The 27,031-nt window shown below is 36.6% G+C and overlaps 1 protein-coding gene across 5 annotated transcripts in view; it reads right to left on the bottom strand.

The window, feature by feature from the left end:
* Positions 1 to 2,822: 2,822 nt before the first annotated feature.
* LOC141551944 (cadherin-related family member 3-like) overlaps positions 2,823 to 27,031 on the bottom strand; it is a 119,472-nt gene continuing 95,263 nt past the window's right edge. For 2 of the 5 annotated variants that reach the window (XM_074284202.1, XM_074284203.1), the window contains 8 exons: positions 20,270 to 20,502; positions 16,492 to 16,663; positions 15,033 to 15,277; positions 9,677 to 9,876; positions 8,305 to 8,324; positions 8,155 to 8,219; positions 6,798 to 6,846; positions 2,823 to 3,475 (listed from right to left, as the gene is read on the bottom strand). In XM_074284202.1, coding sequence (XP_074140303.1) covers positions 3,336 to 3,475; positions 6,798 to 6,846; positions 8,155 to 8,219; positions 8,305 to 8,324; positions 9,677 to 9,876; positions 15,033 to 15,277; positions 16,492 to 16,663; positions 20,270 to 20,502 — 1,124 coding nt within the window. In that variant the 3' untranslated portion in view covers positions 2,823 to 3,335. Of the gene's footprint in view, positions 3,476 to 6,797; positions 6,847 to 8,153; positions 8,220 to 8,304; positions 8,325 to 9,672; positions 9,877 to 15,032; positions 15,278 to 16,491; positions 16,664 to 20,269; positions 20,503 to 27,031 lie in introns of those variants that run through there. The other 3 variants (XR_012485024.1, XR_012485025.1, XM_074284204.1) reach the window with 3 other exon arrangements.

The following is a 27,031-nucleotide window of genomic DNA, read 5'->3' as shown; positions in this document are numbered from 1 at the left end:
TTCTTACTGATTCAGTTAGATAGCCATGAATTAGGAAATAGTCCATAACCATCAGTCTGATAAGAATTATCAAACAATGCAGTGGTGTCTGTTTATATTGATTTTCAAAAATTCCACACGAGCCTTTTAAACTTGCCACCAAGGCACCTCTCTTCATAAAATAAACACAAATGGAATTTGTTTTAGCCTAAATAGACTTTGGCAATGTCTCAGCAGCCATGCTGATTAATAATAATGTTTACAATATATCAAGGACATAATAAAAATGCCATTTTTCTATTTAAAGCTTGTCCACAGAGAGAACTTATGTGTTATGGGAATAATTATGCATTTTGATTGCAAAAGGCTGGTACTTTTTTTTTTTTTTTTACTTCCTGTAAACAAATCTTTTATTATGGGCAAAGGGCCATGAACTTTGAGTTGAATGCAAAACCAAACATGATTACCAAATGGAAGTGAATTTGCAGATGATAGACAAATAACTAGATTCTTTGCCAGAAAAATCCAAATGCACCTGTTGGTCCGGGGAAGGGTTTAACTGAAAGACAGGAGAATATTTATTTCACCTGAAATTTCATTCTCCACTCTAGATAGAAAGTTGTATTTGAGCAAGAAGGAGGCAAAAACCATACTAATTTCTTTGTTTTCAAAAAGACAGATCATCAAACTGGAAAAGTCTAGTCAGAGACCTTTTAACATGTTTTCTACCACATACCTAACAAATCAAATGACGTGATATTTATAAAACAATTAGTTCAGTATCTGGTACTGTGTCTAATTAATGTTTGTTTTTATCCTTCCCAAAGTAGCTCATTCTATTTTTGAATAGTCACAATTGTTAGAAAATTTGTTCTTATATGGAGTTTATATCTTCCTTTATGTGATACCCACCTATTATTTCTTCTTCTGTCCTCCAGAGCTAAGCAAAATAATTCTGATCCTTCTTCCAAAGAAATATGACACGTGTTCAAAGACAGATATAAAGCCCAGCCAACCCCTTCCTTCCAAGTCTTCACTATGTGGCATGATTTTGAAATCTTTCACCACCATGGACAACCCCTGACTATTTACCAACTTTTCATTATCCAAATTAAATGGCACCTCTCCTAAATATTCCACCAATGTTCTACCTAGGATGGAATACACCAAGACTTCTTAACTAGAGACATTATAATTCTCTTACATAGCCTCGGATTTTTGAACACCATATCACCTTGTTAATTCATAATAAACCTGAATTTTGTCAAAACCCCCAGTTCTTTTTTTCAAAAAAATCCTTAGCACATCTTCACCCTCATGTAGCTATGAGGTTGATTTTTTAAACCCAAGTGTGAAACTTTATTTTTATCCTCATTGAATTTCATTATATGTTATAGTCTGTCAAGATTATTTTTAATACATCACTCTTTGTGTCAGTATAATAAAATATATTTAATACATAAAAATATTTGAATAAAAAACATAAAATAATTTGAAGAATTAATCTATGGAAATTAAGTCTAAACTAATGAAGGTCATCAGATTGTTCCAGTATATGCCTAACCATTAGCAAGATAAACCAGCTATCCAAGAGATCCCTGGATTTTCGGGCCCATTGGGATGGAGGCACTGGTCATTCCCAAGTTGATCTTTTACAATGGTGAATTGTTATCAGCCTTTTCCATGTTCCAGTGGAGTTTCTCTAAGTTACCTTCTACCTCATGGGCCAATTTCATCTTAAAAGTCTTCTTCAGTACTATAAACAATTTGACCTCTTCAAAGCTGGAAATAGAGAGTGGTTCAGCATCCAGTATGCATCCATTAATTTTGGTATATGTCACTGAATTACAAAGAGGCCTTGAGGTTGTGTTTATGAAAAAACAAAGAGGGAAGGATGGAGCACTGAGGCACTTACCCTGATAATTCATCTCTGCCTCCTCACCCACTTCCCCACAAAAGCATTTTTTCCTCAGTTATTTGGTTGTGTAAAATGTTCATTTGGGGATCTGACTAACCAAGAGGCAGGGTTATGTTGCACAATAGAAAGACTATGAGGCTGGGAGTTTGAGAGAACTGTGTTCTGATCTCACCTCTTATACTCATTAGTTGAGCAAGCTTTGCCTAGTCATTTTAATCTGAGTTTCATAATCTGAAAAACAAAGCTAATAATACTTGTAATATTTCTCTCCAGATGATGTAGAGTGTTAGGTCCGTAGTCAGGAAGACCTGAGTTCAAATCCAGCTTCAAACTCTAACTCTGTGACCCTGGGCAAGTCACTTAACTTTATCTGCCTCAGTTTCCTCATCATAAAATAAGCTGGAAAAGGAAATCACTCTAGTAACTTTGCAGAAAACCCCAACAGGTCACAAAGAGTCAGACATAGCTAGAAATCAATTAAATAACAAAATCTATTTCCTAAAGTAGTTATGAGAATTAAATGAAATAATGAATGTAATATGCTTTGCAAACCTCTGTAAATGCCAGTTATTAGTAGATAACCAGCTCAATACTAGATATTATTTTGTGCATGGAGATTCAGACTTGGAAATTGGTTGTGATGGGCACCCTGCTTTCTAAGCCCAGGAGGATGAAAAGAATATCATTATGTGACTTATCAGGTCAGTCTAGGTTTGTAGTTTCTATTAAAAGACTATTGACCTTGTGAGACATGGGTTAGAACACTTGAAGAAGAAAGCCACTGATCCTCAGTTTCCTCACCTACCAACTAGGGAGAAGAATGCTTGAATGAATTACCACGCAATGCTGTTATAAGGAGTTATCAGAAGGCATCATCTTCTTAAAGCGTTCTACAAATATGAATTAGGAAGCACAATAGTCTTGGTGGACTTTAAAACTTCATTTACTAAAACAAGATGTCACAGACTTCACTGATGCTAGTGACAGCCTTGATTGCAAAATCACGTTTACAAGCCATTAATAAGTAAAGAGTTGGCAGGGCCATTTTGCATAGAGAACTATAAAAAGAAAATTAAAAGGCCAGATCAATTGAGCTTTTTAAAAAATCATTCATTTTGAATGATTACCAGTAACTGGAAGAAATCATTCCAAGTAGTTCTGCAGAAGGTTAAAAAAAATCTGATTAAATGAGAAAAGAATTTTGCTGCCATCAGGAAAACTCTTTTGAGGATTAAAACTCAGTCCTTCAGGTCTGTCCTCAGCAGCTTAAATTTTGACTGTTCATGTGCTGGAAGGCATGCAACTGTCGAAAATTTACATTTTGATTTTAGAGAACAGTTAAAAATACATGTAATTCCATTTAGCAAAAGACAGTGGTTAAAGTATTGAGAGGGATTCTGTAGATTCTTTGTAATGTATAAGATGGGATGTAGATATATCATCCTTGAATAGGCCCATCAATAGGGAGCATCTCTGAGATCGTTTGTATATTGGTCGCCAGGTCCTTTGGTGCTCTGGGCATCTTCTTCCATTTCCGAGCTCCCGACTTGCTGTTATATTCATATACATCTCCTGTAACTGTAGGAGGAGAAGCATAGAACAGAGACAAAACAAGTTGTGAGTTGTTCCAATTTGGGCTTTGTATAAAAATGACAAACATTAAGACTAGACATTAAAGAACTTCATGGAAAGGCTTAAGATATCCTCTAAGGTAAAAAGCCTCCCTAGGATGGAGCCTGGGAGATTTGAGCATCCTACTCATCCCGGAAAACAAAGGTAAACTCAAAACACTGAGATACAAGGTTGTCTATGAGACATAAAGCTAAAGAGACACAGCTGCTAGTTCTGAAAATGGACATAGTTCTGAAATCTATCTCAAAAGACAATTCATCTATTTTTGAGCCAGAAGGGATCTCAATAACCATCTAGTCCCATCAGAACCCACCCAACAAGAAGTTGTCCACTCTTTAGCTGGAAAATTTCTAGGAGGGAGAGTCTACCCTTTCTGGAGATGGTCCATCTCAGTTTAGAAAAGCAATTATTATTAGAAAACTTTCCCTGAAGTCACCTTCTTTACTTCGGGGTAGGGAGGGCTTTCCTTCTTTGAGTATAAAGTAAAATTTTAATCCACTGAATCAATTTTTATTGAAACAGCATCATAGGAAATACAAGATTTGGGAGAGACATCAAAAGCCATCTTGTCCAACTCTTTCATTTTACAGATGAAAAAACTGAGGTCTAAGTAAGTAAAGTGATGTGCAGTATACAGTAATAAGCATCTCAGGCAGAATATAAACACACATCTGACTCCAGAGCCAGTCACACCACAGGCATGTTATGTTACCCTCATTTTCAGATGTGAAAATTGAAAAGAGTAACAAAGTAAATTGCTCAAGCTCACATAGACACAAAAATATATGATACAATGTAATACAAAATATAAAAAATATATACAAATTGTCAGAGGTAAGATTTGAACCCAGGCTTAAAAACTCCAGGGCCAGTTTTTTTTTAATTATACCATATTTCTAAACAGGAACAGTCCTTCATTCTACAAATGAAGACTTTAAGGATAAATAGATAGATAGATAGATGATAGATAGATAGATAGATAGATAGATAGATAGATAGATAGATAGATAGATAGAAAGAAAGAAGTCATAAAGATGGCATATTGTTCTAGAAAGAGCACTGAGCTTGGCATTGGAGGACCTAGACCTTGAGCAATTTTCTTGAGAATAAGACAAGCACTATTTCATCGCCATCTTTTTCCTCCAAGCTTCTATCACACAGTTTAATAAATGCTTGTTGATCAATTGATCTGCAAATTTGAAAGCCTCGACTGGAAATTTCTAACCAATCACTCCCCACTAACTATCTCTAAATGTATGATCCTACAATCGAAGGGGAATACAGCTTTGAAATTAGATGTGTCCCTGCTGAAAGGGACCTTTAATAATTTAATCTACCTACCTACCAATTGTGAAGCTTCTAAGAGTGATAACCACAGTAACAAAAATCACATTTCTCTCCCAGAACACAAATCTATCCTCTAAGTCAATATTATCTGTTGGAAATTAAGTGGGCTTTTGAATTGTAAGTTTTAGGTTCAGATTCAAAATAAACCAAACTCACCTCATCCTCATTCTAAAAATGTAGATCATGACATTCTTTAGCATAGACTTGATCAAAAGACTTTATTTCCTCCTCATCAAGCACAATTTATGGTTCTCTCAGAGTTGACATTTATGTAGGATGAAAGCTTCCAAATGTATCATACCATTTGCACTATAATGAATTCATTAGATCAAGTGGAAACTATATGTTCATGAAAGAACCCAACATAAGGATCTAGGTTCCAGTCTCAGTTTTACTAACTACCTCTGTGACCTTGAATAAATTATGTCATTTCCCTAGGTGTTCATTCCCTCATTTATAAAATGAGGGGGTTGGACCACTTGACGTCTAAAATTTCTCATAGCTCTAAATCTATAATCTAGTGAATGTGAGCATAGTTGCTTTATTATGTCATTTATATGGAAGTCCTGGGAAGTGTAATGAATAGAATACTGGACTTGGACCCATGATGAACTGAGTTCAAACCCTGCTGCAGATACTAATTAGCTTCATGATTGGAAAATGCATCCCTCAACTTCAGTTTGTTGATCTGTAAAATGAAGATAATAAAAGCACCTCTCTCTCAAGGTTGTTAAAAGGATCGAATAATATATGTAAAGCATTTTTGCAGAACATAAAGCTCTATAAAATTATTGTTACTGTTGTTGTTGTGGTTACTACTACATGCTGATAAAAACCTAATCTTAGTTAGTAATAAACAGAAATCAACCCACCAATACTTATTAATTACTTCTAAGTTCCAGAGACTATGCGGAACACTAAGGATACTAAAACAAAAATTCTGTAAGGAGGTTCTAACAGATAAGACAATATTTTAAATTATGTACAAAATATAAACCAAATGAAGACAAGGACCTTTGAATAAAAGGGTTTGAGCCACTGTGAGGTACCAGGAAAAGCCTCATAAAGAAGGTAAACCTAGAACTGAATCTTGAAAGGAACCAGGGATTCACAGAGTAGAGGTAAAGTGAGGGCACAGCATGGGGGACAGTTAGCAGAGAGCATTATATATGAGGAATAGAATATTGATAGGCAATGCTGGACCATATAGTACATGTAGGAAGGCTAGATATGTAGGAAGGGGCCAAGTTAGAAAGATTTTAAAATGTTAAACAAAGGAATTTGGATTTGATCATAGAGACAATAAAGAGTTTATTGAGAAGTTATTATGGTCACACTTAAACTTTGGGGGCAGGAGAGGAAATCACTTTATTAGGTCTATAAGATTTGGATGAGAAAAGGGAAAGACTTGAAGCAGGAAGAATAATAATTCATGTGAAAGATGGTGAGGGCTTGAAATAGGATAAAACTGGTGTGAGAGAAGAGAAAGAAAGAGACACATTGAAAGAAAAATAGTCAGATTTTACAACTATCTGGATATGTAGAGGTTGGGAGTATGAGGAACTAAAGATCACACCAACGTGAAAAGATGGTGAATGCATCAGCAATTATAGGAAAGTTCAGAAGCATGACTTTTTTGGGGGGAGGGAGGAATATTGAGTTCTGTTTTGGGCAGAGGGAATTTGAAGGGGCAAAGATAGAGGAGTAAAAAAGATTGGGAAGGAAAAGAGGGAGAAGAGCTATAGAAAGAGCTCTCAATTGAATATAAAGATGGGATACTTTTTCATGAAAAAGTTGTTTGAATGATGCTAACCACAACGCATAATTGAGTAGAGAATAACATAGTATGACAAATATCTTAGTAATAGAATATATATAGGAAAAGAGGGTCTGACCCCCAAAGATATCTGATGCATTGTACCTGGATCGATTGCTTCTCCATCAAACACCGTCTCATACACAGTTGTTTCCTTAGGAAAGAACAAATGAATACAAAAAATTAATTGTCATATGGATGTAGAGTTACTTGAGATCTTGAGAGAAAAGGAGTGGTGCAAGTTCAATACTTCTAGAAGATGAATTCCTCAGCACCTATTTTTTCTTATTCTCATGGAAAGCCTAAGGCTACTCCTGGGTAGTCAGAGTGGGTAAGAACCTCCACGATAATGTTATTAAGTTAACTCGATTAAATAAATTAACTTAATAGTTAATCCAAAGTTTCATTAAGATGCAAGCTCTTAATAGAGATTTTCACTTCTGAATTTGTATTCCCATCACTTAGCAATAGGGACCTATGACTTCATGGTTACAGAAAACTCCTAGGTGAGGTAAATTCCTCTACTATTTCCAGTAGTGTCTTCTTCTGCAATATACTATTTGAGAGCAGTCTAGAAAACTGAGAGATCTATTGCTTTACTCAGACTCACACAGTCAATATATCAATGATAGAATCTGACCGGGTCTTCTTGGCTTCGATCCCCCATTCTATGCTACCTGAAATAGAGTAGGCATCTAAAAACTACTTCTTGAATCTGATCCAAGTGATTTTGCCATCAAACCCAAGTGATTCTACCATTAAAATCTTCATGTTTTCCAAGTCAGTTTTTTAAAAAGCAATTTCATTGCCTTTGAGGGGGTTAACCTATTCCCATTTGAACCTGGATTATTTACCAGATGAATTCAAGTCAAACACTAGGACCTTTAAAAAAAAGAGAGAGAGATATTGAGTGATTTCTAATGAGGAAAAAGAGTGAGTAGGTTCCAGGGTACAAAATATTACTTTAAAGGTAGTGGAGGAAAACAGGAGGTTTGGAAAATTAGAGGGATTTAGGCAGCATGAGAATAAAAGGGAAGACACCAAGAGGAAAGGAAAAACACGGCACATATATAGAAGAAAAACAAGAAAAATACTTCTCTATCTCACTTCTACTTTCCTTGTCTACTTGACACATTCTTCTTACCTGCCTGAGATTGTGAATAATTTAAAATTCAAAATCTTTTATGAAGTATCATGAAAATTTTATCCATCCCTATGAGACTCCAAATTAGGGGATTTTCACTCCTATAAAAATCACTCTGTGATGGTACTTGGTCCTGGATTTAGCTCAGTGATTTCCCTAGTTGAAACTGAAATGATCTAATTCTATTCATATCATATGGGAGAAGGGAGAGGAGAAGATAACTAAATAATCCTAGGATTTATCAATATGAAAAAGGGAGTGGGACAATGAAACGCCATTATTTCTGTGATGGAATATGGTTCTCAGAATTGTACTCACAGTTACCACTTCAACTTTTTTATGTCTACTTCCTGATATCATGTCATCATTGGTATTTTTGTTTCCTGTTGGGAAAGGAAACTTAATTAGACAGATATCAGAAAAGTGACTTCTAGACACCTAGAGAGCTGTCACTAATGAGCAGCTTACCTGCTATGTACTTCTTTCCTCTGCAAAGAAAGAAAATTAGAAAAAAAATCAGGTTCATGACACCATTGCACAGCAAAATTCAAAGTTCATTTTCATATGGCAGACAATGAATAGTAAGCATGCTTCCCCTCCATGGGGAAAAATATAATTTATGGAAGAAGCACTGTTTGAATGTCAATTCTGTCTGTTCTAAAAGATGAGCCCCTCAACACGTACATTTTCTTATTGGTCTAGACAGACTAGCATTTAGCAACTATCATGGATAGTATCCTCCCATATATATTTGTGTATATTTGAAAAAAAAATTTTTCTAATTTTATTTTGGAAATCTGATAAGACATTATAAATTAATTAGATAATATTTATAAAGCACCTAACACAGTGCCTGGCATATAATAGGTGCTGTAAAATTATTATTATTATTATCATTATCATCATCATTCAGTATGAAAAGCGGCAAGAGGATTGACTATGGAATCATAAAACCAACATTTTACTTTCCCCTCTGATGTTTACTACTTGTGTGATCTTGGGCAAGGCATTTAATTTTTCTTGTCTCAGTTTCCTCATCTGTAAAATGAAACATTTGGACTGTCTAGTTTCAGAGGTTTTTCCAGCTCTAGATTTATGGACCATTGAGATCTGCCACTCTGCTACTATGAGATAAAAGGTGTAGAGAGGAATTTTTTTCATTAAAATTGATAAACATAATGCTCTTTATTTGTAAAGTGCCTTACCAAGAACCTTCCCATCCATCAATTTTCAGGTGTTCCTTACAATGAAGAGTATTAATTTTTAATGATGCCTGCAGAGTTTTCATTTTTGTGTTTTTTATTTTCTCATTAAATAAGAGTAGATTCTTTTACCTATAATACCTCACATTCTTGCAATGAAGATCAAGGAAAAAACGTTTTTCAATTTAATATCTGTTAAGCTTTAAAGTACATAGCACAATTATTATCCCCTTTTTACAGATGAGAAAAATGAGGCTTAAAAAGATGAATTGTCCATGGCTGCATTACAGAGCCACAAGGGATTCCCCAAGGTCAGTGCTCTTCCCATCAGGCCATGCAGGCTCTTGGAGAGGGAACAATGGAGGTGGTTGCACCTTTTCCATGCAGGAACTATACAGGGAACTGTAAGCTCTCTGACTTCTCTGCCTGGACCCATTTATTCTTGTAAATTTAAATGTAAGGACTTGTATACAAACTGATAACTAGAAGTATGGGTATAAATTTATTGTGCTCAAAGGGAAGTCCAAGCTCTCTAATTTTCAGAGGCTTCCTTTATCATCAGAAGCCAACAAAGCAACATACAAATATCCCTTCTAAAGGTAATTTTTCATTCAGAAGTTAAATGAAAACTCACATACTTGCTTTTGGGCTTCAAGAGTTCCTTGGTCAGTTTTTGGCACCTGGCTGTAATGCTGCCATATTTCACAAGCAGGTAACACGTCCAGGAAAGCAGCCCAGCCAGGAAAACCGCCATCAATGTAAAGATGAAAGGGATGTACCAGTCCTTGGGACTATATGTGTTTATAGAAGTGTATACAATGGTCACACCTTTCTTTTGCTGATAAATGACATAGCAAAGAATATAAAGCATTACTCAGTGTTTTCAAAGAGTATTTTCTTACATATAATAGAATTAGTCTATGTATATCAAATTAAGTATAATGATCTGTAACATATATGTATCTTGATTTCACAGAATAACAGAATTTCAAAGTTGTAAAGAAACTATCGAACTCATGTATAAAAAAAGGAATCTTCACTACAGAAAGCCTGAAATGTGAGCACCCAGCATCTGTTTATCTACTTCCAGACTGTGAAACCCACTACCTCCACAATCAGCCCTTTCGTCGTGCATAATTCTCATTGCAAACTTGGGAAGTTTTATCTCATCAAGACTAAATTTTCTTCTTTGCAACTTGCATTCTTTCTTCCTGTTTCTACTTTCTGAGGCCAAATAGAATAAGTTTAACCCATCTTTCACATTATATTCCTTCAAATACTTAAAGGTGACCATCATATTCCCACTGAGTCTTTTATTATACAAGCTAAATAACCTTGGGTCTTTCCACCAATCCTCATATGGTATAAATTCAAGGCTCTACACCATCCTAGTAATCCTCCTCTGGATGCCCTTTCCAAACTGTCATGTTCAGAACTAAATCCAGATGTGATCTGACCAGTACAATGGAGCTACCATCTTCTTGTTCCTAGATGCTATGTCTCTCTATAGCAGTGGTCCTCAAACTTTTAAATAGGGGGCCAGTTCACTGTCCCTCAGACTGTTAGAGGGCCGGACTATAGTAAAAACAAAAACTTATACTCTGTCTCCACCCCTCAGCCCATTCGCCATAACCCGGCGGGCCACATAAACATCCTCAGCAGGCCGCATCTGGCCCATGGGTCATAGTTTGAGAACCTCTGCTCTATAGTTTAGCTCAAGATGTCATTGATCTTTTTTTGCTATTATTGTTATATTCACTTTTGATTATCATGCACTTAGTAATCTACTGTACCCTTTATACTTTTCTCAAATAGTTTTCTAACCATGTCTTTCCTATCTTACTCTTTTGAAATTGGTTTTTGAGCCAAATGTAATATTTTACATTTAGCTATGTAGGTTTACTCTAGGATCTCATTTTTTGGGGGGAAATCCTAACTAAACACAATTCTGGTAAGCTCTACACATTATTACATGAAAAAGGCTTAGAATATTACTAATATATTAATCTGTTTTCCAATGACTAGTCTTCCCTAAGTAGAAGAGCCCCATCACTAGGAGTCAATTAGTGTAATTGGGGAATCAGATAAGGTCAACCAAAAAGTCTGGTTATCTCAATCAATCAACAAGCATTTATTAAGCACCAACTATGTATCAGGTATTGTTAAATAAGAAGATACAAAGAAAGGGGAAAAAACAACCCTTATTCTCAAGGAGTTCACTGTCTAATGGGGACACAACTTACAAATAACTATATACAAACCAGATTTATGCAGGATACATTAGAAATAAGCAACAGAGAAAAGGGTATTAACCTTAAGGGGAATTGGGGAAATTTTTTTGAAGAAGTTGAAATTTTATTTGAGAACTGAAGGGAGCCAAAAGATTTAGATGAGGAGGAGGAGAATTCAAGGATCTGGTTGAAGTGCATGGAGACATCAATGAAATATGTTCAAGGAATAGCAAGTATGATTGGTCTCATAGTATATTGTGATGTATAAAATATAAGAAGACTGAAAAGGTAAGAGAGGTCCAGGACTTAGAAAGTTCTAGACAGTACATAGGAGGGATGAGAGCAAGTGGGAAGTCAAATATAATACCTAGATTGTGAGCTTGGGTGACTAAGAGATCATGGTAATCTCAACAATAATAAGGGAGTCAGGAAGAAGGCAGAGTTTTAAAGAAAAGATAATGAATTCTGTGTAAGATACACACACACACACACACACACACACACACAAACACACACACACACACACACACACACACACACACATATATATAAAGAGAAGAGGGTCCAGGACAGAGAGCCCTGGTGGGGATTGTAATAATTAGTGAACTTGACCTGGATAAAGACCCAGCAAAGAAGATACAAGAAGTGGCTACAAAAATAGGAGAAAAAGCATAAGAGAGCAAGGCCCAATAATATACAGAGAAAGTATATAGTAATTAACAGTGTAAAAACACTGCAAAGAGGTCAAGAAGGATAAAAATTCAATTTTACAAATAAAAGATAATTGCTAACTCAGGAAAGGGTAGTTTCTGTTGAATGACACAGCCAAAAAAATGGACTTATTGTTCAGTCATTTTTTCAGTCATGTCTGACTCTTCATGACTCCATTTGGGATTTTCTTGGCAGAACTATTGGAGTGGTTTTCTATTTCCTTTTCCAGTTCATTTTGTAGATGAGAAAAATGAAATTAACAGAGTTAAATTACTTGACCAGAATCAAGAGGAGAAAGGAAAGGAAGTGAAGCATTGAATATAGACAGATTTCTTAGAGTCAAAGCATTTAGTAAAGACTAGGAAAGGTATGAAATGGTAGCTAGTAAGGAAGGATAGGTCAAGTGAGGGACTCTTGAGGATAGGAGAGACACAAATATTTCTAATTAGTAGGAAAGCAGTCAGTAGGTAGAAATTAAAGATACTGGGAAAGAACGGACAAAAGAGAAAGCAATATGCTAGAGAAAATGGAATGGAGTGAGATCACTTGAACATGGAGAAGGGTTTGGCTTAGCAAGGAGCAGGGTTATCTCTTTGTATATAAAAATGAAGGTATTGATATAAGGTCTTTGAGTAATGTGAGATGAAGAGGAGGATAGAAGGGATATCTTTCAGTGTTCTGCAATTTTTTTCAGTGAAATAAATATAAGGCAAGATTCTGAGCAAGATCTATGCGGTTCAAATAAGGATTGTCAAAATTTAAAAAAAAAAATTTAAAAAGTGGAAACTCATATAGAACATAGTTAATCTCAGTTTTTAATTATTAAGAAAGTACTTCAAGCTCTTGCTGTGCTTCAAAACAATCATTAGGAATGCCAGTTCTTGATGTTCCAGTAAAGTTTGCTGAATATCACCCGAGTTGATTTATTCATAATCAAATGTGATATAAAAAAAAAAACTAATTGCCATTAACTATTTGGTCAAAAATGATCACACTTGTCTTTCCTGGCCCCACTCCTACTCATATACTATATTCTCTGATCACAAATTGGCATCTTCTATCAGCTACATACATAACAATACAGGAAAAGAGTCACGAAGAGTGGATGAGAGAATAAATGATTGAAAACAGATTTGGGGCAAAAACTGCAAATAACTGGGTGAAAGTGCATAGAAAAAGGTGGAATTCAGAACCCAATTGGGGGAGGAATTTTACTTTGCAAAATATTTCATATGAGAAAGCCGATGTTTCTTCACCATTTCTTTGGGACTCATCAGAATGAGGTAACAAATAGTTACAGCAGTCTGGTGTAATTCTGAATTGGAGGTCAAAAGACCTGGATTGGATCATCCACCCCACTGTAACATTTGTTATGAGACCATGGATAAATCTTTTAAGCTTCTAAAACTCAGTTTCCTCATTTGTAAACTGAGTGTCATAATACCTGAGATATCTTCTTCACAGGATTACAATCAAAGTATCCAAGAAAGTATCCAAGGCATTTTCCTCTGCATGTCATTTAGAATTGCTGTGCCCTGATCCTGCCTAACTCTGGTCTTCTTTCATAGTATTTCCCTTCTCAAACTCTCCATTACAATAATGTTAAGGTCCTTACTGTTGTTCTCCCTAGATACCATTCTCTTCCATCTCTGTGTCTTTGTAGTGACTATCCCATCCCTGGAATATACACTCTCTCCTCAGCTCCAAACTTATCGTTGTACCTTATTCTTCATGACCCCATTTGGACTTCTTGGCAAAGATGCTGGAATGATTTGCCATTTCCTTCTCCAGCTTGTTTAACAGATGAAGAAACTGAGGCAAACACAATCAAGTGATTTATCCAGGCTCACAGAGCTAAAGAAGAGTCTAAGACTAGTCTTCCTGACTCTAGGCCTAGCACTGTAATCAATTAGCCATCTAGCTGCCTCAGCTTCTATCCTAGAGTTCAGGTACTATCTTTAAAACCATACCTTTCCTGATTTCCCCAATTCTTAGTTCTCTCTCTAATGCAAAATTACACATTTAGAGCTATAAGTCACCCCAAATCTTTCCAACCCCTTCACTTTACAGAGGAAACTGAGATTCAGATAGAGTAAGTGATTGTCCAAGGTTGATAAAAGACACCAATGGGACTTGAACTCAGGTCCCAGATTCCAAATTCAAATGCTCTTTATGTCTACTTATCCATGCATATATCAGTAGACTGTTAGCTCTTTGAGGACAGGTAGTATTTCATTTTTGTCTATGTATCACCATCATTTAGCAGAATGCCTGGGATATAAAAAGTATTTATTACATTTTTGTTGAATAGCATTGAATCCAATTTTAATTCATCATGTAAATCAATTATTGTTGCAAAAGACCTTTACAAAAGTATAAGTAGAGATTACATATATATATATGATATATATATATATAAAATTCTACACACATATGTAAATATATGTATACGCCTAATAATTTGGAGTTAAAGAGAATCCACCTAAGTATAAAATGTCCATTTCTAACTGTAACCTTGAGGGTTCTGATGCTTCATTATATTCATAAAAATATTACTTTCATTAAATTATTTTGGGCATCAGCTGATAAAGCACTGGACCTAGAGTCAGGAAGACTCATCTTTCCGAGTTCAAATCTGGCCTCAGTAGTTATGTGAGACTGTTTTTTCATCTATGAAATGATCTGGAGAAGAAAATGGCGAACGACTCCCATATCTTTGCCAAGAGAACCTCAAATGGGTTTTCAAAATCAGACATGATTGAAAAATAATTAAACAACAAATAAACTATCTTACTTCTCATAGTGTTTTCTTTGTAGCTCTTATACAAATGTATCACATTCTGAAGTTTACTTTCGTCCCTTTTGCCCCCATCATCTCTCACCTTCTTAAGGGCATGCACTATGTCTTATTCATCCCTATGTCCCCCCACAGAGCATAGCTATGCAGAGTGCATGTAGTAGCCACTTAAAAATATATATATTGAATGAATGTGAATCCCTCTACAAAAGACCCTTTTAAAATCCCCCCAAAATAAATTCTATAATGCTTTACTTCCAAACTGGTGACTGGAGGAGCTGGTGTATTTTGTCTTGTCACAGAAATATCTATCATGACAGTCCCCGTTTGAGGATACACAACTTTGCCATGCTGCAAATTGTCATCAATAATGTGTACCACAAGATGATAGTGCTGTTGAAAATCTGCTCCAGACATAAAGTTAAAGGGATTTGTCACAATTAGCTTTGGAGTACTTGAGCCCCGAGTAGGATCAAATCCAAAATGTTGATTCTCATTTCCTTAAAAAGAAAAAAAATTAAAAAATGATAATTGTCAAATAGTATATAAAATTAATCTTTTACCATTTCAGATTCCCCAGAAATACATGTGACTTCATAGAATCACAGAATTTCAGTGATGGAAGGACCTCAGAGGCCATCTATTTCAACCTTAACTGAACAACAGTGCCTTCTGAAAATAATGATCATCCAGGATTGGTTTGAAGAGCTCAAAGTGAGGGGATACACATTATCTCTTCAACCAAATCCTTATATTTTGGGACAGAAATAATTATTAGGAAGCTTTTCTTTACATCAAGCCTATGCTTCAAATTATTGCTTCTAGGTCTGTCTTCTGAGACCAAGTAAAATTAATTTAATGAGTCATCGTGTGTCAACTCTTTAAATACCTTAAGATAGCGACCATGTTTCCTTCCCAACTTATTATTATTAATATAATGTTATTATATTAAGTCTTATTTTCATCAAATTAAAAATAGTCAGCTCCTTTGAGTAATCCCCATATGAAATTAACTCAATCTATCTTAGTCTCCTTTAAATAGGTACTCTCCAGCTTATTATCATTCCTAAAATATGACACATTTGGGACTGACCGCAATATAGGATATATGCACTGTGTATTGTACTATACTGTGAATACCATAATCTTCTTATTCCTGAACACTTCCAATTCCCTTTTCAGCCTCACAAAAACCTGTTGGGAATTTAAATGGCTGGTTGGTACAGTTGGTTAAATCATGCTAATATAAATCTTTGATTTTCTTCATATGTAGTCAATTAGTTTTATTGTATTCTATGATCAGAAACTGTGTCCCCCAACTTTTGAGAATAATCTTATAAATTTATACACTATATCACAGTAGAATAGGGAATATTGCTTGCCGATCAGTCATTCTGATCCCGAGTGCACTGAATTACTCTATATGTGAAAGAGTGGAAGGCATTTAAAAGTTAGCATCATGGATGACATATAGATAGCTCCCCAGTTTGTCTACAGAGGTTCAATTTTTAAATAGTCAACACAATCATGAAATATCATTCCATGATAGAAGGAATTCTAAAAGCAGATGCAAAAGAACTTTGAAAAAATTAAATAATAATACCAAATTAGTTGCTTAGTCAACTAATATGCTATGGTTGTTTACAAGAATATAGTTACATTTTAGCTAACTTGATTCACTTTCTTTTTAAAAATTCATACTAAAATCCCCTACCAGAAACTATCTCAAAGCGCAGTTCAGTATCTCGTGAATCTCTGTCATGGCAGCTTAGCTTGAAGCTGTTGATGTTTGTTCCAGCAGTAGCACTGTCAAAAATGACTGCCTTATACTTAGATGGTTTGCAGACAGGCGCTTCGTCATTCTCATCCTTTATGTCAATTGTAACCTGTCAGCGATCCAAAAGAAAGAAACCTCATGTCCACATCATATGGCTATTTATACACAAAACCAGAAATAAACATGTGGGTAGATGGTGATTGTCTGAGATTCTTATTTAAAAAAGGAAAACTTCAGAATTTTGATGTGAAATATACATCATGAATCTGATTTCTGTCTGTCAGCTTCCTTGTCACTCACTGATCTTCCTTGCCCTGGGCATCAAGAAAAAGAGGCATGGGGCTCATTAAAAGATGTGATAGTCTATAGTAATATTAGCTAATGTTACTTTTCAGATTTCCAAAGTATTTTCACATATATTATCTCACTTGATCCCTACATCAACCATCAAGGTAGATGCTGTTATTAGCCTCAATTTACTGATGAAGAACTGAGACTTAGAGACAATTTGATAATGTTCCCAGGATCACACAACTTATAGGTGTTTGAGGAAGGATCAAAATTCAGATCTTTCTGACTCAAAGTCCAGCATGCTGAACTCTAGGCCACCAAAGTAACCTTATATTGATTGATAGAATTTAATAGAAAACTAAAAGTGAAAGAACCTCTTTATCCCTCCCCAAAAAAAGTCACAAACCTTAAGCTCGTTAAATATCTGAGCCAAACAAGAAAATCTTGTTTGTTTCCCTCACTGGATTTGGCTAATTATCTCCAAGACAAAGTCTCAAATATATCAAGTATATATGCTGAAGGTAAGAGTTATCATCTCAGAATTGGTTATGACCATAATTAGAAGCTGCTCTCATAGTTTCTTAATTAAAATATCATGAAAATATGGTAATTTACATGGAAAAGATCAAAATATCAAGGATTATAAAATGTCAGTGATCAAACACCAGCCAGCCTAGAAAGGTTATATGCCTACCTCCTGGATAAATAATGATTTTCCCTACCATATTCACCAAGGAAAATTTGTTTTGATTATATCGACAAGCATACTCTATGGATATGAGGAGGGTTTTGTAATTTTAATAACATAGGCAAATTGTTAGGGGAAATATCAAATGAAAGTTCATTCTGTTAAGTGCATGTGCCTTAGTTCCTTGCTTGATGCTTTTAGTTTAATTCAACAAACATAAATTAAGCACTTATTACAAGCTAAGCACTGTGCTAAGTGCTAAAGATACAAAAAGAAATAGTGGCTACCTCAAGGAGGTACACATTCACAGGCAGGTCAATATGGGATATGTAGAAAATAATAGTCATTAGGGGAGAAAGAACTAACGAAGGTGATCATCAGAAAAGGTTTCTTGAAGGAGACATCACTTAAACTGAACTGTGAAGTAAAGTAGACCTCCCAGGAGGTAAAGGTAAGGAAGGAGAATTTTCCAGGAATGAGGAACAGTCTCTGCAAAAGCAAGGAGGCAGAAGAGATAATATCACATGCAGGGAACAGAAAGTGGGCCACTTGGGTTAGAACATGGAGTGTGTGAGGGAAAACAATGGATCACTAGCATGGAAAAGAATAAATATAGCTAGCTAGTTAGCTAGATGAAAGCAAGGGAGGGAGGAAGAAAGGGAGGGAGGAAGAAAGAGAGGGAGGGAGGGAGGGAGGAAAAGAGAGAGGGAGGGAGGGAGGGAGGGAGGGAGGGAGGGAGGAAGGAAGGAAGGAAGGAAGGAAGGAAGGAAGGAAGGAAGGAAGGAAGGAAGGAAGGAAGGAAGGAAGGAAGGAAGGAAGGAAGGAAGGAAGGAAGGAAGGAAGGAAGGAAGGAAGGAAGGAAGAGAGAGAGGCATAAATAGATTCCAGTTCACAATAGAGACAAATTATGGACTGCAAATGGCAAATGTAAATTTGTACTTTAAAGAAAAAGAGAAGAATTTCATGAACAGAAGAAGAATGTAGTCAGACCTCTTGATATCCTTGACCAAGAATACTAATTTGGCAATAATATAGAGAATACATTGTAAAGATATAGAAGAAAGAGAGGGGGGGTTAGGAATGGGAGGGAGAGAGAGAGAAAAGAAGGAATAAAGGGAGGGAGAGGGAGGGAGAGGGAGAGAGAGAAAGAGTAAAGGAGGAAAGAAAAAAGGAAGAAAAGGAGGGAAGGAGGGAGGAAGGGAGGGAGGGAGGGAAGAAGGAGGGAGAGGGAGGAAGGGAGAAAAAGGGAAGAAAGAATAGAAGAAGGAAAAAAGGACGGAAGGAGAGAGAAAGGAAGAATTTATTAAATAGTTATGGCCAGGCACTGGGTTAAACACTGAGGACAAAAACACAAACAAAAAAGATAGTGCCTGACCCTGAGGAGCTTACATGCTAATAAGGAAAGACAAAGATGAGAGACTATGAGGATATGAACTAAAGTAGTTATGATGAGAGTAGAAAGAAGAGTATAGGTGCAAGAAATGCTAACAAAACCTGCAAAGGATTGAGAAAATATTGAATGTCCCTCCATGCTGTGAAGCTAGGTGAGTGGAAGAAGTGTTGTCTTGACAGAAATGGGGAAGTTAGAACACAAGATGGATTTCAGGGGGGGGGGGAGATGATTAGTTCTGCTTTGGGCATGTGAAATATTGCTTTCCTAGGATAGATCTGTTATTTTTCAGTCATTTTGTAGTTATGTCTGACTGTTTGTGACCCCATTTGATATTTTCTTAGCAAAGATACTGGAGTGGTTTGCCAATTCCTTCTCCAGCTCATCTTTCAGATGAGGAAACTAAGTCAAACAGGATTAAATTACATGCCCAAAGCCACACAGCTAGTAAGGATCTGAGACCAGATTTGAACTCAGGAAAATAAGTTTTCCTAATTCTAGGCCCAACATTCTGTACATTGTACCACCTAGCTGCCCAGTAATATATACAGGAGTTAAACAAGAAACTCTGGGCTCAGAGGAAAGATACTATTTTATAGAGATTGTCATTGAAGACAATGGTAACAAATACTCTGAATCTATTCCTTCTAGTTTTACTTCTTGTCAATGACCTCTTAAGAGGTTTTAAATGTGAGAAACAAAAGAAAGTTTGGTCAAAGTTTTTTGAATAGTCTTTTAAACAGTACTGAATAATGAAGATTTGGTTCTCTTCTAGTTTCAAGTTTCATTTCTATGTCATATTTCTATGCTATTTTGAGGTTTAAGAAATGTTTCCCTCACTGAAACTCTATAAGGTATGTCAGGTATCAGTATCTTTATTTTGCAGATGAGGAAATTAAGGCTCATGGAAGGGGAATGATTTTCCAATGTTATACTGTTATTAAATAGGTCTGGACTGGAACACAAATCCTTGGCTTCCAAATTCAGTGCTCTCACCAACAGTTAGGCTGAGTGAAAATGTCACCTTCTGTAGAAAGCCTTTTTCTGCTCCCCAACTTCTTGGTGCTTTCTTCTTCCTCAAATCATCTTATTTTGGCTTATTTTATTCAACTCAACAAATATTTAAATTTCCTACTATTTTCAAAACATTGTGCTCAACACTAAATTGAGTCCCAAAATTTTAAAAAAAGAAGAGGTCTTTGCTGTGAGTGAATTTACATTCTACTCTCAAAAAATAGCCTATACCTTATTAAAATGTAATCTCCTTGAGGGCAGACATTATTGTTCATATTTTTATCCAATATCCATAACAACTACTTAAGGAAGTTTGTTTCTCCTTTACTTACTGTGGTAACAGCTGACCGTGGTTGAGCTTGGTCACAATCCACAGCTTCTATGGTGAGGTTATACTGCTTCAGAGATTCATAATCTGGTCGGGTGGTCAGTTCTATCATTCCAGTTAGTGGATGAATCCAGAATCTTCGAATAATCTGGGTGTCTCCTCTTATTATTTTATATCTCACACAGTTCAGTGGACTGTCTTCATCAAAAGCAGTCACTCTTCCAACTTCATAGGAGGCTATAAGTTAACACTTCATGAAAAGCCATTTTAATTAAGAAGCCATTTATTCTCATCTAATGTGACATTGATCTAGAACAGTGGTCCTCAAACTTTTTAAATAGGGGGCTAGTTCACTGTCCCTTAGACTGTTGGAGAGCTGGACTAAAGTTAAAACAAAACCTCACATGCTGTCTCAGGCCCTCAGCCCATTTACCATAACCCAGCGTCCTCAGCGGGTCTGGCCCACAGGCCGTAGTTTGAGAACCCCTGATCTAGAAACTATGTCATTAATAGTAAATACTAGAAAAATTATCCAATAAATGGACCTAGGCTTTAAACCAAGAGTTAGTTTGAAATAATGAGATAATTTTGGAATCACAAAATAAAATAATAAGAGTTTGCATCTCTTTATCACAACATACCTTTAATGACACGGGTTGAGAACAAGAATATAAAAAGAGACATTTTATAAACCTCAAAATAGAGTATGAAAATGAGTTGCTGCTATTGTTATAACTTTTGAATATTTCTTCTGCATTCTGCTTTTTGAAGACAGTGGCACCTTCACACAGTCTAAAATGTTGGTGAGAGCACCAGATTTGGCATTGCATTTCAGTCCTGACCTATTTAATAATAGTGCAACATTGGAAAGTCATTTCACTTCCATTGATCTCTGGAAAATTAATTTTAGGAGATGAGTTTTATCTTATTTGTGCTATGAAACTGGGTGGTTGGTTGTTCATTCTCAAAAAAGATCAAAATGGTATCACTAGGCCACAATGTGTCTGACTGTGACTGATCAGACCAATATACTTACCATAAGTCGGGCATAAATAGTCCCTGTAAATACTTGGAGTAGATTTCCTAAATTTGTACATCTCACATTTCTTTCGAATTATTTCAATTCTGCTTTGCTCATAGAATACAGAACCTTCATTAATGAAGGTATACCATGCTGGATGCCCCTATGCCAGTGTCTCCCATGTCAATCAATTTCAAACTTCTTAAGAGAGATCTTGCTTTTTCGTTCCATAATGTCAACGCTTGCCCTTTGTGAGTTCTCCATAAAATAATCTTTTAGACAAGCTTGGAATTCAAAAAATATGGTCAGCTCTTTGGAGTTGCCCTCTCTATGGAAGAATTTGAATGTTTGGTGGTTTAATTCAAGAAAGAACTTCAACATCTGGCATCTTATCCAGGTGAAATTCAAAATCTTCCTAAGACGATTCAAATGGAAGTGATTCATTTTCTTGGCATGGCACTGGGAGACCATCCAGGTTTCACAAGCACACAATGATAAGTCAGCATTATGGCTCTGTAGACCTTCAATTTGGTAGATGCCCCAATACCCTTTCTCTCCCACACTTTCCTTCAGAGCCTCCCAAACACTGAGCTAGGTCTGGCAATTTGTGTGTCATTATCGATGTTTATTTCCATGGAAAGTATACAGCCAAGGTAAATGAGCTCATACACAGTATTCAAAACTTCTCCAGTGGGTGGTTCCACATATGAACGTTGTGGTGCTAGTTGGTGGTGCACCAATGTTTTCTTGGTATTAATTGTTGGGCTAAAATTATCACAAACATCAGAGAATAGACCATACTTTCTTGCATTTCAACTTCAGAGACTGCACTGAGTGCACAATCATCTGCAAACAAAAAATCATGCACCAAACTCCCTCCATTTTGGTATTGGCTTGCAGCCTTTTTAAGTTGAAGAATTTGCCATCAGTATAGTAGCTGATACTGATACTGTGTTCATCCTCATTGATGGTGTAACAACATGGCTGAAAATATCTCCCCTAAAAAGCATGGGAGAAAGTACACAGTTTTGTTGCCCTCCTTTGATGACTGGAAAAGCTCAAGAGCATTGTCCACTATCCAGAACCTGAGTGAAGATGGTGTCATAATACTGACATACAATATTGATAAACTTCTCCAGGCAACCAAATTTTGACACAATTTTCCATAAGCCCTCGTGACTGACAGCATCAAAGGCCTTGATCAGATCTATAAATATTGTATATATCATGTATAGACCTCTGTTCTGCCCTGGAGTCTCCAGGCAGCAAACATCATATTGATTATTCCTTGGACCTTTGTGAAGACATACTGACTCTTAGGTAGATGACCATTTCAGATAAAGGGCCATTCTATTAAGGAGATTTCTGGAAAAAATTTTACCAGCAATGACTAAGATAGACCCCACCCCCTGGTATTGTCATAGAACAATAAATTTCCTTTACTTTTATAGAGATGGATATGGAGCCATCCTTGAACTCCAGAGGGATAATTTTCTCTTGACATATTACCTGAAAATTTTGAGTCACCTTTTTTATGAGCAATGGTCCTCATGACCACCTTGTAAATCTCAGGTGGGAAAGAATCAGCACCAAGTATTTTGCCTCAGGAAAATAGTCTGATGGCATTAAAAACTTCTTCTCCAGCTAGAAATATTTCTAGAGAAAGATTGACTTCAATCTAAGGTAAAGAAAGGATTAGTGGTTTCAGCATTTGTTGATATTGGTGAATTTTGAACACTATGGAAGTGTTCAGTCAATTGTCCAAGATTATATCCTTAACACTAATAAATGTGGCTCCATCAATGGTAAATAGTTGAGATATACCATATGAATTTTGCCCACAAATAATTTTCAGGGCATCATAAAATCATTTTGGATTGTGCCTATCGCAGAAAACTGAATTTCATCTGCCAAGAATCGTGCATCTCTCTAAACTTTGCTTGTATTTTACTTCTGTTACAATTAAATGCTGCCTTCTTTGAGATTGGATGAATTATCCTGCTGGTAAATCATAAGGAGGTCTCATTTTTCATTTAGCAACTTCTGAATTTCACCATCATTTTTATCAAACTAGTTTTGATGTTTGCAAGTGTTCTGCCCCAAGTAGCAAATATAAAGCTGTAGACCAAATCTCTGAAAGCCTCCCACTCCTTTTCTGCTTCACTGTTGCTAACTGTGTGTTGGCCCAACTTTCTCTTGAACTTAGCAACAAACTTTTTCAGTCAGAGAAACACTCTGCTCTGTAGCATATCCTTCTGGTGGTCATTTTGCCATGGGGCCACTACTTTTGTCGATTGCAAATATTTAGTTTGCAGAGGATAAGTCTATAATCAGTGCAGCACTCTGCACCCCACATTGTCTTCAACACTCTCACATCCTGTATCTTTTCCTTACAATCATATAGTCTCTCAGATGTTAAAGTTTGCTGCAAGGATGCATCCAGGAAAATTAATTACTTTTATGTAAATGGAAGACAGTGTTGGTGATGAGGTCATGAGAAGTACAAGTCTTCAGTGGCAAATGACCATTTCTGTTGCTTATTTCCATCTCCATTCCTCCCAAGGATTCCTTGCCACATCTGGCATTAGATTACTCTAGCATTACAGTCACCCAGAATTATAAGCTTGTCCTTTTGAGGCACATTGATGATAAGGGTCTCAAGATGTTCATAAATTTTTCTTTGACTTTATCACAGTTTGTCATGGTAGGAACCTAGGCACTGATGATAATGGCATGGCATTTTCCTGCAGGTGGCAATAACATTGCCATGAGCCTGTTGTTCACTCCTTTTGGTAGGCATACAAGCTTGTTTATTTGATTAGTTTTGATTGCAAAATCTATACCAGCTTTGTGGTAATTTTCCTCACTTCGGCCACTCCAGAAAAATGTACATCTAGTTCCAACTTCTGTAAGTGGGCCTTTATTTACCAGCCTTGTTTCACTCAGGGCTGCTATTTGGATATGATCCTTGATGAGTTTTCTCACTAACAGAGCTGTTTGTTTTTCAGGACTGCTGAATTTTCTGTTGTACATAAGTGTGTACACATTCCATGTAACGATGGTGATGGAATCATTTTCACAAAAGTTTTTGTACATTTCTGTTTCAATTACAGGCTACTGTAGTAATCTGGCCAAGTTTTATAAGCAAACAATTTTGTGGCATTTTTTCTAGCCCCCTTCCTCACACAAGGAAGTAAGAAATGCAGTCCTTACAAGACTTTCAGATGCCCAGGAAGCCACCCAATTCCATTGCTGCTTCCAGTAAGAAGATGACCCTATGGTCTTGGTTGCTTGGGTGCAGGGTTGTGACTACATAGCTCCCAATGTATCCACACCTGATGCTTTGTCCCTTGCCAATTGCCATGGGCCTTTAAAATGGGTAAAAATGGCAACAGAAAAAGGGAGAAGAGATTTGGGTTGATGTTGAATTTAAGTGAGGCAGAGTTGCTCAAAGTCATTGACCTCACTCTGTTTTCCAGGGTCATCACAATCCAGTGGCAAGACAGAATCAAAATGACTGGTGATGGATGGAAATGCAGTGGATGGCCTTGACATATTAAATGTCTCACCAAGCTCTAAGTACAGTGCCTGCTTCAGCCACATTCATGGCCATTGCAACATTATTCTCATCTGCCCATTCCCCTAGGAAATGTCTTCCCATGCTCCAAATTTGTGATCCCTCATTTACTCTCAACCTGGTTTAGCCCATCTGACAAAATGGCTTACTGAGATGGAGCCATGGCCCATGGTACAGCTTTTTGGAGGCACAAGTGATCGTTAAAACTATCAGGTAGACACCAAAGGTGAAAAATAGTCCTGAAAAGGGCTCAGAAGCCCTCACACCAGAAGTACCAGTCTTTCCTGAATATACCATATACTCCATGCTATGAAACATCACCTCCTCATAACAAACAGAATCAGCCATAATCATGACTAAGATTTTTCTCTGGGGTTCTAACAACTAGAAGGACATTTTTCCTTTCTGGAACAATGTGATTCCTATTGGAAGTGAAATAACCCTTATTTTTTCACCTCACAATCCTCTGCCTGATTGTACCATTGATGATAGCCTGGACAGCCACAAAGTACTGACACCTTAGCATCCCTATGCTAGACCCTACTTCCCCTAACAGCTATAGAGGCTTCCTCCTCCTCCAACAGAACTGTACCTCAGTCTGGGAAGTGTTCTACATAGCCAGTGTCTTCCTTTTTCACTCCAAGTTCTCCCAACTCAATTGCTTTTGTCCCCAAATGAATACGTTACAGAGCTAGCACCATCATTTAAGAGACACTCAACATTGTTTGCAGTGAAAGTCAATAATTTTCAACAGTAGAGGACTACTGTTGAATAGTTTGATTCATTTTATGTGCAGGCCCTATGCCCTCCTGAAGTTACTGTCTTCATGAGAGACCTGTTACTTCCTCCATAGTTTCCAAAAATTTTCACAAATTGATCAGTCAACAACCTTTTTTTTTTTTCTCTGAGGCTGGGGTTCAGTGACTTGCCCAGGGTCATGCAGTTAGGAGGTGTAAAGTGTCTGAGACCAGATTTGAACTCGGGTTCTCCTGAATTCAGGGCTGGAATCAACAACCCTTTATTAGGTATTTACTTTCTACCAGACATGATAAGTTCTATGGATAAAGAGAAAAAGCAAAAACTTCCCTTGTATTCTTGGAGTTTAGAAGTGGCTGCCCCTTTGGCATCTGAAATCCTCATGTCCAAAAAAGACTTCGTTATTTTTCTCCAAAAAACCTCTCCTCTTCCAATCATTCTTCTTACTATTGAATCACCATCATCCTCCCAGCTGCCAAGATTCAAAGCCCCAGTAACATCCTCAACATCACACTCTCAGTCACACCCTCTATCCAATCCCTTGCTGAATCTTGTCATGTCTACCTTCCCAACAGTTTTCACATACATCCCTTTCCACTCACATAGTGACTACCCAAATTTGGGAACTTATGACTTCTTGCCTATCTATTGAAATATCCTAAATCGGCTCCCTATGGCATCTCTCACTATTCCAATATAGCTTTCATTACAGCCAAAATGACTTCTGTAAATCCCAGAATGACTTCTAAGGGCTTCCTATGACTTCTAATATTAAATGTAAATTTCAGGGAGGGGGCACAACCTTTTCACAATTTTATCATTCCTGTCCTTCTATTCATTTTGCACACTCTACATGCCTCTACACATTCTATAACCCAGCTGTATTCCAACCAGCTGTCTCCTATATACACAATACAATATTTCCTATTACTTTACCTTAAAACCAAAAGTTTCCTATGCATGGAATACTCTGCCCCATCACCCTCATTTCTTAGAATCCTTAAAACTCAGTTCAAATGCCTCCTTTGATAAAAGGCCTTTCCCACTTTCCCCGTCTACTAAATAAAGCTTTTCCTCTGAGTAATGTTCATCTATTTTGAATATCACATAAGGAGTTTTTATTCAGCTATTCACTTGTGTTCAATTCTTTGGGGCCCCATGGACCATAGCGCATCAATATCATCCATATTGTTTTCTTGGAAAAGGTATTGGAGTGGTTTGCCATTTCCTTCTCTAGTAGAGTAAGACAAGCAAAAGTGAAAGGACTTCAGGGAGAGCTAGTGAGTGTCTAAGGCCATATTTAAACTAAGGTCTTCCCAACTCTAGGTCCAACACTATCCACTGAGCCATCTGGCTGCTTTCTATTTACAAATATGCTATTGTCCCCATTAGAACGCAAGTTCCTTGAGGGC

This window comes from Sminthopsis crassicaudata, chromosome 1 (assembly GCF_048593235.1).
Source record: "Sminthopsis crassicaudata isolate SCR6 chromosome 1, ASM4859323v1, whole genome shotgun sequence".
Taxonomy (NCBI): Eukaryota; Metazoa; Chordata; class Mammalia; order Dasyuromorphia; family Dasyuridae; genus Sminthopsis; species Sminthopsis crassicaudata.
This window is presented reverse-complemented; position numbering and strand designations above follow the sequence as displayed.